The sequence below is a fragment of the Battus philenor genome, unplaced genomic scaffold (genome assembly GCF_028537555.1).
Source record: "Battus philenor isolate CCGP_79_NKW_IND1 unplaced genomic scaffold, ilBatPhil1.0.hap1 SCAF_28, whole genome shotgun sequence".
Taxonomy (NCBI): Eukaryota; Metazoa; Arthropoda; class Insecta; order Lepidoptera; family Papilionidae; genus Battus; species Battus philenor.
The window spans coordinates 5,229,655-5,245,369 of record NW_027181691.1 but is presented as its reverse complement, the minus strand read 5'-3'; the positions used below and the strand labels follow the sequence as shown (position 1 = coordinate 5,245,369).

Here is a 15,715-nt window from a genome sequence, read left to right as displayed (position 1 = left end):
TATCACTCCCGGCTTTTGAATGCTGACACTAAATAATCCCCAGTACATCGGTCACACTTAATTATGGCGACCCATATTGTTACTTTAGGGTGACCATACGGTGTAGCGTACAAGTCCTTTGTTTTTTTTTATGCCACCAAATGACAGAGACCGTTTATATAGGATAAATATTTTTTTTTCAATTAAATTATTTATGTTTATCTGTGTGACCAACGTGAGCTTTTACATTTATATCTGCTTTATAATTATTTTTTCATAGATTAATTACAATCAATTACCATTTATAATTTGTTAATTAACTGCTTTTACTTTTCGTCATTTACATTTTGGGATATTCTATTCAATTTTTTACATGTAACTTACTAATTCTGTCTATAAACTTTATTACATTTTGTGTGCTTATTATCTAGTATTGAAATAGATGGCATTGAGACACACAGTTCCTCAAAATATTTTTTAATGTTTATTTTCTGTTTACAATATTTGCCAATTGTTTTTTAGCTTAATATAAATAGATTACATTTTGCACAGTTTTTAGATCGATATAATAATTAATTTACCTCTACTATTTACAATTCGTACCAAGGTAATTTCTTACTTCTTTTTAAACTTGACTGTTACCTTAATATTATTACTATCTGGTCCGATCGCTGTCGGCACTTGGTATCACCTGAATGTACCACCGTGCTACCTTGCCTGAATAGAACCTCTATACTGTTTCGTAAAAGTCCTAAAACACACCCTATTTGCAAAACTATTAAAGGGAATAAAACAAACTGAGCTATGGCCTTTATTGATCTAGATCCAGAGAAAAAGATGAAGATTATAAAATACTAATGTGACATAAAAGTCCAAATTTGCTTTATTTCATTTCACTTAACTTTGACATGCCAGGAAAACGACGTAAGGGTAGACAACTGTGTGCGGACAACCTCTCTCGCAGGCGTAGACGCTTAAAATAGAGAGAGAAGGAAGAAAATTAATAAGTAAACCTTGTCATTATTATATAGTATAATTTCCGTTAAAAATTAACATAAATAATATATTTACATAGCCAATTAAAGTCTCAGGGAGTAAATGAGTATTTATGAAACATAAATAAATATTACGAAATATTGATCGACCGGTTAGAGCATCAATGGAGGTACCACTAGGTGAATAGATGGCCTTAGGGTGATTTAAAACGCTACATGCAGACCGCATACAGTCTTGTTGGGAATCTATGGTGGAGGCCTATATCTAGCCCATATCTTACTATGACAGAAAAAAATGACGATGATGACGAAATATTTCTAAGAATTAATTTCGTTCACAGTCTCACGAAAGCTATGGTCACCCTACACTACAGAGCATCTGCGACAGTACAATACAAATGATTAGCCGCGTCCAACACGTCTATGGCGGTCGCCAGTCGCCTGTCACCACGGCTCTGTCACACTCGCCTGTCGACAGATTCGGACGTCGATACGAACTGATGACATTAGGTATGGTAACATCTTTATTTGGCTGTGAAAGACATGAAAAGAAATATTTTCTATGGGATGTTATACAATATTTAAATATAGAATCATCATACATTTTTATATTCGTTCTATAACTATTAGCTATAATAAAGAGAACAGACTGCATCGTTATAAATTTATACAACAAATTTTTGAGTTAAAGTTTACTTTATATTACTTTGGGGAAATTAGTATATTCACAATCATCATAATGCTTATCATGTCAGCCGATAAACACAGGACACAGTCACAGGACTCCCTCAAATATCGCCACGATCGCCAGTTCATGTGCCGCTCGCGCTCAGCGACTTCCTGCAATCTTGGCTATGTATGTATTATTCGATTCAACAATAATAACACTTTATTTTAAATCAAGAATATTTTTGCCTTTAAATTAAATACATTATGTGTCTTTCTTTTTGTAACCTCGCACTAGGTAAAAGCCTAATTTACTTTACTATTTCTATATCTTTCCTTCTATTATTCCTATTATCGCTTAAATTCTACTAATGTATTAGTAAGTATAGTATTTTTTTTTTCAGATCTCAAGAACCTAACATTAATCTTCCAATTTTGTGATATTTTTTCTTTGACTAAGGATGCTGCTGTAGGAAGAAATCAAAATAGTGAACAGCAATTGGTTGTCCATGTTATTATTGAGATAAATCTACTAGTTGTTTCGTGATAAAATTAAGGCATTTGTATAACACAATTTATGCCCCGTTCTTTTAATAATAATTTCGGACCTAAGACTGGTTTAAGATCGATAATAGTGGGTTCGATTATCAGGACACAATGTTATTTGTATGAATAATGCATTTCTTCTTTCTCAAATCGAAACACATTTCAGGCGCCTGCCGACACTAAGTTCCAACCGAGCGCCCGACATTACCCCGCTTCTCGCCGAGCCTACCTATCCGTGGTCACTCCTCCAGAACCTTGACGCTTGCCCACTGCCATTTCAATTTACAAATCCATTGGGCAGTTGCGATTGGCGAGAAATCAAGATCTTGGAGGATCTTGGAGGCTCCGGAAGAATGCCGAAATTGAAACTTTAGTAGCACAGCCAAATATCATTGGCGAATATAAAGCTCAACGAATACGCGGGCTTGGTCACTTGGAGCGAATGGGATCAGATCGGAGCGTGAAGGTAGCGTACCTGGAAAAACCGAGGGGTCGAAGACCAGTGGGTAGACCCAGGTATCGCTGGATCGATCGCGTTAAGGCAGACTTGCGCGAATTGAATGTCAACCAATGGCAGACGATGGCGCAAGATAGAGGAAAGTCTCTGGCTTCGGAGGCCAAGACCTACTTTGGGTCACTGAGTCAGCGGATTAAGTAAGTAAGTAAGTATTGGGCAGTTACTTTTGTTACTCTATAGATCCTCTCATCCCTGATTCGATCTCGTTAAGAAATCAATTGAGCACAACCAACTCCATCACACGAAGAGTGACTGTGAACTTGTTAATAAAGCCTTGAGTGAAAAATTATCTTTCATTGCCGTAAACAAATACTGGCAAGACATATTCGCCATAGACTTCCGTCTCAAGGCATTGAGAGATATTGAACGAGAAATTGTTGTTAAAAGTATATATATATATATATAACTATTTTTGTTTCTTTTTAGTAAAAAAATAAAATGGAAGATGTGCTGTAAATTTTTTTTTATTTAAACAAATAATTTATTTTGTTTCGAATTTTCCAGAAGAGTTTTATCAAAGCGCGTCCATGGGAAAACTTTATGATTTAAAGCAAATGCACATTAGGTTCACGCCAAGTTAGATTATCAACGCAATAGTACGCTAGAGGTTTACAGTAGTTTCAAAATGGCGGCACAAAAGTGATTCAACGCAGTGGTGGAAGTCGATTTACCTGGAATTGCATTACATTAAGTGGACGGGCTTGCATTCGGGACGCCTTTATAATGTGCGGCAGTGCCTACAAAATGAATGTTCTCTGCGATATTGGGCTGACTATTAATAATTAATAGAATTATTACGAATAAATGATGTTATTACACATATTTTCTTATATCTTGGTAACATTTGTATAGTTTTTTACTGCCATCTACTGTTCTAATTTTAAAACTATTGAAACTCAAGTCTTCTTTAAAGTTATGACTGATGACCACAAATTTTATATTTGGATGCATATTAACCCAAAGTTAAAGCGTTACCTTAATATGGAAAGTTGTTTCAAAATCGATCGAATTTAAATCGGATGCAAGGGCGAGTGAGACGGACAAATATATAGTAACCGGCATTTGATTATTATTCTTTTCTAAAGACAAATTTTTCTTATATGTACAAAGCTGTTGGAGTATTGTGCGATAATAACAATGCTTTTAAAAATCGAATTCAGTCGACCTATACTGTAGCGTTTACTCTTCTATTACGGCATTTTATTTGGCACTACTCACTAGTTGTGCCATATCAAATGCCGGGTACTATACTATTCTTGACATTCATGATTAAAAAAGTTATCATTGATGAAGTAATCTCTGCTTCTAGTAACATTTATGCCAAATTCATAGCAAGGTAAGGGCGAAAAAAAAATCAATTTGACAAATCGCATTGACACAAATTACTCAGGAGCCCGACCCTGCGGTTAGGCTGCGATCTATTTGGTGTAAACCATTAGCGGAAGTGAACCCCTCTACCGCATTATGATGCATGTGTGCTTCGCCCATTATATTTCTATAACACCCGAACACACGGAATATATGCAGTGCCGCTATTGACGTCGTATTCGATACTCTTGCTTATACGACGAAGTCAAATCGAGGTTTCTGAGAGAGTCCTCGAACCTTTCTACTATAAAATGCTGAATATCTACAAGCAAATAGCTCTAATCTATTTAAAAAAATATAATTTCACGAACTCGTACTCTGATAGCCGTCATCTCTTCTCAGTCCGCTGTCGAATAGGCTATCAATGTATATCCTTCAGAATGTACTACATAATACCCGATATTATGATGTAAACTATGTTTTTTACACGATATAAAAGTTTGATTAAGTCGACCGCAACGCGAATGCGTCTGCGGACCATAGTCGTAATTTCGGGTGCGGTCATTATAACACATCTCAATTTAGTTTTAACACATAAATTGTAATAAGGAGGAGCGGCGGATGCGGGTGGCCTTTGGGATCGCATCGCATTAACGGCACACGTGGCCCACCGGTGGACACTGACAAACTGTGCCCACCTTTTATCATATTTTTGGAGAGTAAACTCACCTGCATTTATTATACATATCTTAATATTGTTACACAATATACGTATACGTTGGCGGTTGTTTTCGTGTGATCTAGTAAAGAGATTTACATATTTTTTTTTGTAAATTACCTATGAATACAATATGAAAGAAAAATTATTTATTGGGTACATTAGGGTTCGTATACGCCGAAAATGACATTACACGAAAACAACTTTTATGGCTATTGTGGTAGTCTTCAGATTTATATTTATTAAACATTGGAATATTCAACCGGACTCGTATTTATCGTCAACTTTTTATAAAGCATTTTATTTTTGACTCTACTCTCCTTCGTTGGGTGTTGAACTAAAGCAGGAAGAAACGCCTCAAAAACACATCTTTTAATCTAAAATTTACCAATACGAATTTATGCACGTACTCTTTGACAAGTATAGCATAAATGAAAACAAAATAATCAATGTATTCATTAGCTTTGTTATTAAAGAAATTAATATATTTTTAGTATATTTTATGTCAATCTTCGTGTAACGCGATACAATATTTTGTAGTTAAAGAACAAAATAATGTGTAATTCCAAAATGACATTCTTAGCACAAAACAATTCAGGTTTATGCGGTGTTTATTACTGAATGTACGTATAAATTTAAACAATAAAGGAATAAAGAAAGACTTGTACTACTTTTGGATCAAAGATGAACGACAAAATGTGCATGATATCGTATCAACTATGTACAATAGGATGCAAAGAAAATATTAAAATCATATATTTTTACAAATGTATTGCAAGGAAACAATCGTGTAAATAATAAATGTTAAATGTCGTTTCTGTGGTTTTCATTTTTTTACCTTAGTAAGAAATTATCGTTTACTTTACAAGTAAAGAGAAGTTGTCTTACTATGTATTTTTAAATTTAAGTGCGCATTTTAAATTTTACTATATTAGTGAAATCTCAAATACACAGTTTCACCATAGTAAGTATTTTTTTCCCAAAAATTTCACAAATTTCTGTGTAATTTTAAATTGTTTTTTTTTTTGTCAACAAGAACCTTCATCGTAGAAGTGACTAATAAAATAAATGAAATTGCTAAGTTCGCTCTCAAGTTATGGCGTGACTAAGGTAAACAGGGATTGACTTTAATATACATAGAAGATATATGAATATAATAAGAGAGGTAAACCAGCAACATAGATTGAGACTTATAATCATCGGTCGCGGGATACAATTTATGCGTTATTATATACTGTCACAGCTCACAAACAAATTTCCAGATGGTTGGCAGCAGCATCCGCTGCGTACCAATATACCAAGCTGCGATCGCCAAACCGCCTGCCAAGCGTGGCGATTATAGTATATAGATTATATAAGCCAAAGCCTTGTAATCGGTGTACATGGGCTGTAACGATGACGACAATATTTGTATTTACGAGATTCTAATACACCTTGTCAATTTTTTTCCATAATTTTCTGGCTAAAAATGGCGGAGATAGGAAAAGTAATTTTTTTCTCTAAAAGATTACATGCAAAACGTTCTTTCAAATATAAATATTCAAAGATTGTTGAAATAAAATTAGCTTTCAAACTAAAGGAAGATTTTAATTTTTGTGATATAACTAATATTAAGTTAATTTCGTCTCTCCTGAAAAATTACATATTCTTATTTATCATTTTATTCAGTGGAGGCGGCGGTTTGTATTACATAATAATTATATGGAATGTAAAGGTTGAAAAACATAAATTTTCTTTTCTTAAATTGATATAAAGTTCGTTAAAAGAATTTTCAAAACGTCAAATATTATTATTAACACTTTTGTACATCATAGACAATAAATAAAGAAAAAAAAGAATTTATTTGGTGCAAGACGCGTGGATTATCGCTCGAGGTGATCTCTACCAGGCAACCTTTGAGACATGAAGGAGACGGCAGTTTAGGGTCAACTATACTAATATTGTTATAAAAAAAATTGTACTTAACATATCTATGCACTAATTTTTTCGCAGCAAGTTTTAAAATTGTTTTAGGGATTTTATTACAGAAGGGTAAGCAAATCTTGTTCCAAAAAAGATAATTCAAGTTTATTTAATGGAAAACATGGTGTTGTTTTTCCTTTTTCTATTAAAAGAATAGTGATCGCACATTTTTTAACCTTATCTAAATTATTGTAAATATAGAGAATATTATAAATACGAGTACACAGTGATGCGACTGTTAGTTTATCTATTTAATTAAATACGTCCCTGAAGGTATCTCGCGCACTCTGAGATTGTAAAACGTTCACACAGCTTATTATATGCCTTCATTGGTATTAAATAAGAAATTATGTTACGCAAAAAGAATCAGCAGATGTCAACACTGCGATTTAATAGTTTTTTTTATTTAATTTCCATCTAAGAGCGGATACAAACATCCCGTGGGCGTATTACGTCATTTGCAGGGCTGCGGGCTCGCTCCAATTTCCTACTCGGTCATTACTACACGTCTCTATTTGTGTTTGACACGTAACTTTATGTGTGGCCGGTAATCGGCTGTCATTATTTGACGTCGCTTTTTTTTTAATTTTGTTTGTGGCCAAGGTCATTAGTGCAGTTTTGCCTTTTGACCACCTTTAAAGTTTAATAATCCGACGTGGGTTGGCCTGATGGTATATAGCGAGCTAAGTTGTCGCTGCTTCGATTCTCTACGTGCTGGTGACGTTTCTGTGATCGTTTAGATGAAGTAAATCTTCGTAAAGATACCTACATACCATTGCTCTAAACAACACGTGTGATATGTTATTGAAAAGATCGATTAACTTTCAGATCAACCACTGGAACGTATTCCGCTCTGCGTGCCTAAAATGAATGTGTTATTTAAATGTAAATCATTCTTTAAAATGTATAACAATCGTATTAATGTCACATCCTCAGCCATGGCGAAGCTTTGCATAACGAATTCTTTTAAGCAATCTAATTTAGATCTCTGGAGCTAATCCTGGTTGTGATAATTGGAATAAAAGATTTAATAAATCATTTGGTTGAAGTGTTTATTTACGCAAATACAATCAGTTTACATTGTTGTCGTTATTACCAAATTGTTAAGCATAAACCATAGTAAAGTCTCTGGAAATAATTATTCAAATTTGTGTAGCTAATGCAAGTAAAATAGCTAGTTGGTCAAAAGCTTCAGTTTTTTCTATAATATTTGCAACTTTCCAGTTCCGTGATAATCTTCGAAATCTTCCGCTTATTAATACTGTTTTATTATAATATTACTTTTTACTTAATAATGAACATTTTTATAAATATAAGCAGTTTCGTTAAAATGTGGAGGATAAAGTTTTCAATAATTCATAACCTTACTTTTTTATATCGTCGTCGAATTGTTAATGTCTAAAAAGATGAACAAACATTTATATAAGTTGTTTCAGAAAGTAATTTAGATATAATAATAATATACGCTTTTATGGCCCATAACAATTATTTTTACATATATATAGAAACTAAATTGTCAATATTGGCGGGTAAGCGACGCCGGAAATAGAGGATGATTGGCCGATCAAGGCCCGGGAAAGCGCGCAATATGGCGTCAGTTCCGGTCGTAATGCTTAATGGGAAATAGCACCGGCGCTAATAACTGAGTATTCGATTGCTAACGGCCGATCGTAATTGATTTTTCGGTTGTGTTTACTTAAATTGTTTTATGAAACCTATGATAATAAATAATGACAATTATTGAAATGGTAGATGTACATTTGTACAGCTGACAATAATGTTTTTTTGTAATCAACATTATTATAAGTGTAATTTGTATAGTGTATTTGTAACATTGGAGTATGGCGCAAAGCTATGTGAAGTTTTTTTTTAAATATGTGTATTAGCTATGGCGCAAGTACGTAATACGGTTCTGTGGATATTGAGCTATTTAGCAGTTTTAACTTTCTTATAAGCTATTAAGATTAAGTAAGTTACTTCGAGCAAAATAGCTTTTAAGTTAACGAAGACAAATCAATAAATGATGATATTAAAATTATGTTCAATAATTTAAACTCATGATTCTAGCAGCAAACCATCCAACGCCAGATATAGATATCTCCTATAAATTTAAAATAGGGTCGATTTAATGCGACTTGCTTTCAGCGGCTTCCGACAATAACAAAGTCGCCTGTCCACTTTGTACACATCCTATGCTACACTTGATAGTCCGTGATATCGACTCCAGAACATTAAGGCCTCAGCAGCTATGTATTAGGCTCAGGCGGTCTTTGATATTATCGAAAACCGTATATTTCGCACGATATTATTTATTTATTTATATAAATGCTTACTGTATATCAATAAACATCAAAAGAAATCGCATGTTAAAAGCCAAATTTTAATAGAATGGGCAGTATAACCGATAATTTTTTCGTCTATTTTTTTCGGTATTAATTCAACCGTTATCTTAGTGCTCAAATATTATTATATCCCGGCTTCAAGATCTTCGCATCGTATCAAATTGCTATAGACATACTATGTACGCTTTTAAAGATCAAAATTGGAAATACGAGGTTTATCGTCCAAGATACACTGAATATGGTTCAGAGGTTAACAAATAATAATTCAGGTGACGTCCAGCCTGTCCGTGCAATGCCAGTCCGTGCAATGCACGGATTAGATGTGCGTCTTCACGTGTCTTTCATGGGTAATAGGTGCCTGAGAGAGAACTTGACTTTGAAGATTAAAACTCAACCATTTACTTTACAAAAATCAGTTTTTATTCAGACATAAACACACATAAATTATTAAGACAATAAAATAATATGATTATTATTATTTTCAATTTTAATAGATCTCAAAATTTAACATATCTTTTATGTATTAATTCTTTAATTAAAATATTTAATTGCAAAACATATATAACACAAATCATTCAAGCAAGAATTTAATTAAAATAAAGCATCGTTTGTAGCAGAAAAGCTATATAGCTATTAGCAATAAAAATTTGGTATGCTAATTAATAGGGGGGCATTAATATTTAAACGTAACGTTTAATATTACAAAAATAATTTAATACTGAAATATAACCCATTCTTGCTAATAAATTAGTATACCTAAGTAGCAGAGTTAATGTATTCGCTTCCGTGAACTGTTTTATGCACAATGTTATATAAAATTGATATTTATCACGTTTTCGTTTTAATATGCCTATTTTTTTAAAAAAGATCCTTTACTTGATTAGTCTGGTTTTTTATTTCGCTTTGCTGTGATTAATGGAATAGCGGTGTCAACGTTTTTTTGCGTGGTGAAAATCAGGGTATATAAAATACATAGGTGCTGCATATTTTCTCTGTACTGACAAATCTATTTCAAAATATTGGTTAGGCATTACTAATGCCATTGTGTTTTTTTCTTACTGTAAATCATTCGGCTTTTTTCGTATTGTCTAAAATATCTTTTACCCGATGTTAAGAATATGACTCTGAAAGAATTGTTAACTAATGCACTAAAAGAATCACAGTGATCTGTATAGATAAAATGACTAACGGAAAGTTTAGCACGGTATAAGTTTTAAGGCTGTGAATGTATAGCTCATTTGGCGTCAAATAATCTATGATACACCCTATCCAAAATTAATGGTTTCATGTATAATAAATAACGTAGAGATAATTTAGAATGAAAAAGCGTTTTCAAAATTCAATTACTAAATAATAAAATGAATTATTGTTTACTATCTGTCTTTGCAGATTTTGTATTATCAAAAGTTACTTGCGTATAGAATTCTAGTAAAAATAAAAAAAAATGTAACATATTTCGGACTGAATACTTTTTGCAGGAAATAGGCGTCAAAGCTTTTTAGCTTTTTGCTGAAAAATGAGCTATACATTCACCGCTATAAAGCTTTTGAAGCTATAACCAATCACGATGTATAAATTTGGACTGAAATTTTTTTATAACAATATGAAGATGACATGTAATTGCCATGCTTGTTTTTAGTATACCTATTATCTATTTTTTTTCTCGTACACCCCTTTTCAGTTTTGTAAAGGGCTTTACATTTATAATATGCCCATTATTTTTTTATTTTATAATCTATATCTCTATAGGTATAGTAGTAGTAGTTATAGTATATTTTGTATACTATTTCACTTTTATTTTTATTTCCTCTTGTTTTTACGTACTAGCCCAATCTATTTTATTTTTCGGTACTGTTTCTTTTGATCACGTCCTGAACTATGGCCCTGCAGAATTTTAGAAACGATGATCTGTTCTTGTAGTAAATTATAAGCGAGACGATACTGTCCTCACTAATCTTTTTTTCCTAGCAGGAGCACGGAATCTCATCGAAGTCCTTCGTACCTACTATCAATTGGAACGTCTATAGGCATTTTTTTATTACTCAGATATTATTGTTATTTACATTTATTACCGTATGTGTTTGGAATGCTGTTGATTTTAGCGCAGGTTAATTAAAAAATAACGATACACGAATGAATGATAGATTACAAGTATATGAGTTACTTTGGTTACTTTCATGTTTTTACCAAAACAGAACGATTCGAAATGAAAAGAGATAGCGGATAGACGTCAATTTCAAATTAGATTACTTTCCGCGTCTGTCACCCCAAAAGCCACGAAGCGTGAAGTTGCACCGAAAGTAAACAACCGTTTCAAAATGGCGGCCGAAACGGTAGGCATCCACTTTAATATTAGTAAATATACAAAATAATTCGAATTTTAAAATCTAATTCAATGGAAATTAAGACTCAAATTCCAGTTCGGGTGTCTGAAATGTTGTTAACGTTGAAGTGAGGGCGAGTTTAATTAAATGGGGAGTGTGGCGACTTGCAACTGCGGCTTTTCCACCACCTTGCGTACCTACAAATATTGTTAGACAAAATAACTACAGTACTACACCTGTTCTTTTGCTGAAATATTCATATCAATTCTAACCTGTCCTGTTGGAAATCTAAGGGGGAGAACTATAACCAGCAGTGGAGTCGGCCATTATTAGTATACCACTTATTATACATATATAATAGTACATTACCTATTACATTTCTTTATACAGGATGATTGGTTAGGTTAGTTAAATTTTTAAAGAAGTGAATATATATCTCACCAAGCAATATTTTTTTAAGTTTTTCATTTATTTCAAATCGCCTTATATACAGTGTTAACTTCGAACTTACTACACTATACAATGTTAACTTTCTATTGATTTTTATGATTGGGTCAGACTAACTAGGTTCGAGCCGTACAAAGTATACAGGCACAGATAATTAACAATAATTGCTTTAAATTTGAAATAATCCGAATTTTGAAAACGCTTTTACTTACTATATTATTATAACGCTGTTCATTATTTCTGAAATATTTGTTTACTGTACAGATCGTATCATATATTTATTGACGGCAAATTAGCGATACTTTCACCGATTTGAAGATTTTACAATTATAACTAATTACCATATATAACTAGCAGCCCCGACATATTTCATACTGTCTAAAGTTTAGTTAAAGTTAAATAAATAAAAATATTTTTAGAAAGAGTACTCTATTCATTAATTTCATGTCCTGATAATAAATAAACATAAATAAAAAAGGTTTTCTAATTCTTACGTTTACAACCATTGTACTTTGTATAAATATATTTTGATAAATGTGAAATTTTGCTTTGTTTTGTATTTAAAAAATTCTTATCACTGTTAAAGGATTTATTTAAGTTTTTGTTTAACAAACTTTTTAAATTTATTATATTGATAATTCAGTGACATTTTACGAGAGTTTATTGTAATACCGTAGACAGCCTCGCCACTGGACCAATGGGTAAAGTATTGTAAAATTGATCGGAGACGTCCGTACTTTCTGAAGAGCTTACTTCAAGTGGTGAATGTGAACACTGATTTCTACTTTATGCGTTTAATTTAATAAGATATAGCTCCCTCGTTCATCAGTTCAACCGAAGGACGTACACTGTTGGATATACAATTCTTCCGAATAGAACCGGCCTGCTTTCAAAGCCTTCCGATGATCTCAACAGGGTCGCCTGTAAACCTTGCGGGTGGATTTTCTTAGCTGCGCTTGCGCTTGTGTAGTATCCTCTCTAGAAGCTTAAAGTCTTTGCGGCTATCTCACAAACCTTTCCACACATGTCGCGAGAGAAATTTACCAAAAGAATAATATCATTTGAAAAGTATTAATAATTTATTCAAATTAAAAATTATGGAAAGTTGTGGAGAACATTAGTTGCGTAATTACCATATTTTAAAGGTATGCCATTGTTTCTATAATAATTCATAATTTCTATAATAACAGAACTATGTATTTAGCAAAAAATAAAAAAAAGACAAATTTGTGAATTATTGTTATTAAAATGTTATTTTATTATTGTTATTAAAATGTTATTTTATTATAGTTATTAACCTCAATACCATTTTATTTAGGATTTCTATTGGTAGTTCATACCACAAAATTTATATTTATAAATTATCTTATATTAACACAGCGAAAATCAAAATGTTGCATTTTTAGTAACGCTTACTCAAGAACGTGAAAACGCGAGTACAGTCTTATTGTTCCAACGAGCTGCAATCAAGTAAATTAGCGGCGAGAATTCGACGATAATTTACACGGACAGGCGTTTAACCTTAATAATCGCTTCGACGCCCCCCGCCCGACCCGCAACCTCCCCTCTGCCCCGGACATCGGCAATTTACCGATGAACTATAAATGAAGGAAAGTGGCAATTTCTTCAGTGACAAACATCGCTCTTGTCGTCGCTAAATAATGGAGCGCCGTACTTAGACTCGCGTCTTCATCTCGGTAATTAACCGACGTCTCCCCCTCCCCCCACACTAGTCCGCAGCCCCCCCTGGCGCTCGAGCTAAATTAATCACACCACGAATCTCGCCCCCCAATCGAGGGACGGATTAAAAAGTTTTATTGGACCGTCTGCCGTGACAAGCGGACTCGCCTCGTTGTTCCCCGCCGACCAATGTGCGCCTCGGTATGGGATAACGTCGCGTTCCCATTGGCCGATGTTTGAATTTGGAACGCCTCGGCTATCCGCCCGCGGCGGAACTGACACGCCACGTCAGTTGAGCGAGACGCGCCGAGCCGTCAGCTGTATCTCGCGATCGTCCCGCGAACAAACATTCGATAGCGTTGTGACTTTTGTGTGATGGATGTGAACTGAACGATGGAAGAAGAGTCGATGTCCGGGCACAGCTGTTCCGAGGACGATATCAGCGTGGGGCGGCCGTCGCCTGCTCCGTCGCGGTCGCCGTCCCCGCAAGACTACTTCAGACCTTTGAAGCGCTTGAAGATGGCGTCGGAGCCGGCGGAACAGCGTCGCGGTGAAGGCGTGAAGAGTTTCTCTATCCTGGACATTCTGTCGCATAGTCCGCGTACGCCGCCTCGCATAGTTCGACCATGGGACGCGTCTGGTTTTGAGCGGTTGCAGCGTTTACAGCGGTTAGCCGGGGCCGCACTGCTGGACGGTGAACGCTGGAGGCTTGCAGCGCTGGGACTGCTGAGGCCACGTGAGATGTCATCTACGGAGTGCTGCGACTCGGCATCAGAGAGGTCATCCTCAGCCTCTGACTGCTGCTCGGAGCCGAGACGTGCACCTCAGACGTCCAACGCCCCTCACACGCCCCTCGACGCGCTGTTCCACATGACTAGCAAAACCTTCGAGGCAAACAATACTGACAACGGAGGTGAGGCTTTTTTCTTCTTAGTCATTTGATCTTGATACTGCTGTCGTAAGAATTTAGGCATTTAGTCACAGAAATTCGTTCTTATAAGATTTTTGATGGTTCATGACGATATGGGAGACACAAGACTCGATACATAACATCAAATATATTTAAAAGGCTACACAGCATTTAAAATTTATGTAGATCATTAAATTTATTAAGGCTTAATGATTTATAGAAACGAAGCGAAATCAGTCTATTTAACGACGTAACGACGATGCGATATGTATTACTGTTAAACATATATATTTATATACCTTATCTTAAAATGCTCTATAAACCTACGATATATAACCTACTATACACACTGCGTCTAGTGGAGTGTATTTTATTAGGCAATACGTTTTATTGTCATTTTGTTGTTATAAATATAAGTAATTATAATTATTCGACATAATTCAACAAAATAAGAAATTTTAAGAAAGAGCTCCACATACCCGATTCTTATGTAAAAATATTAAATTAAACTCGGAGACCTAATTATGTTAATGATTGCTGAAGTTTTTTTTTTAAATAATATTATCATGTTATGGTTTAATTGTCGTTAGAATTATTTTCAAAATCCGTGAAAAATTCTGTTTTGCGTTAATTATAAATAAATAAAAGTGGCAATTAGGAATTGATTTGATAAATATTGTATTTTACACAAATAAAAGCCACAGATCAACGACGACTCTAAAACTAACGTCTTCAGTTGTTTAAAACGGTGTACAACGTACGTAAACTATTGCCAATTATCACTACCAAAACACACCTCTATTTGACAAATACAGATATGTAACTTCTCAGGAGAGACAAAAACTAAATATTGGCTATGTCTCAAAAAATTTTGTTATATAAAGCAGTCAAAATATTTATAACAACATAAATGTATCTGTTCTTAGCATAACGATAGGATTTTATTTATATCGTAAATAATTTTTTTATTCTTGTTTGTACTTTACCTTGTTTATTTAAAGGAAAAAAAAGATAACTTTGCCTATTTTCAGCCAAAAAATAATGGAAATAATCGTTAAAAATGACAACGGCAATAGTTATTTTATTCGGCAGGAGCGGCGACATGTTATTATTTAGTATTAAATATACATCGTATTAAAAATTTTATCATAAATTTTGAACCAATTTATAAAACCATAAGTATCGCTATTTTCATCGTTTCGCAATATTTAAGAGACCATAAACCTTAAATGATTGTGTTATTTTTATTAATTTGTTTTCCATTTTTTTTACTTACGTAATGGCGGACTTAATGCCTTATAGGCATTCTCTACCAGACTCA

General features: G+C 33.9%; 1 protein-coding gene across 1 annotated transcript in view; it reads left to right on the top strand.

Moving 5' to 3' along the window:
- The first annotated feature begins 13,803 nt into the window (after positions 1–13,803).
- The window catches only part of LOC137925953 (transcription factor LBX1-like), an 82,673-nt gene continuing 80,761 nt past the window's right edge, over positions 13,804–15,715 (top strand). The window contains exon 1 of the mRNA XM_068769451.1: positions 13,804–14,397. Within this exon, the coding sequence (XP_068625552.1) occupies positions 13,878–14,397 (520 nt within the window). The 5' untranslated portion in view covers positions 13,804–13,877. The remainder of the gene's footprint in view (positions 14,398–15,715) is intronic.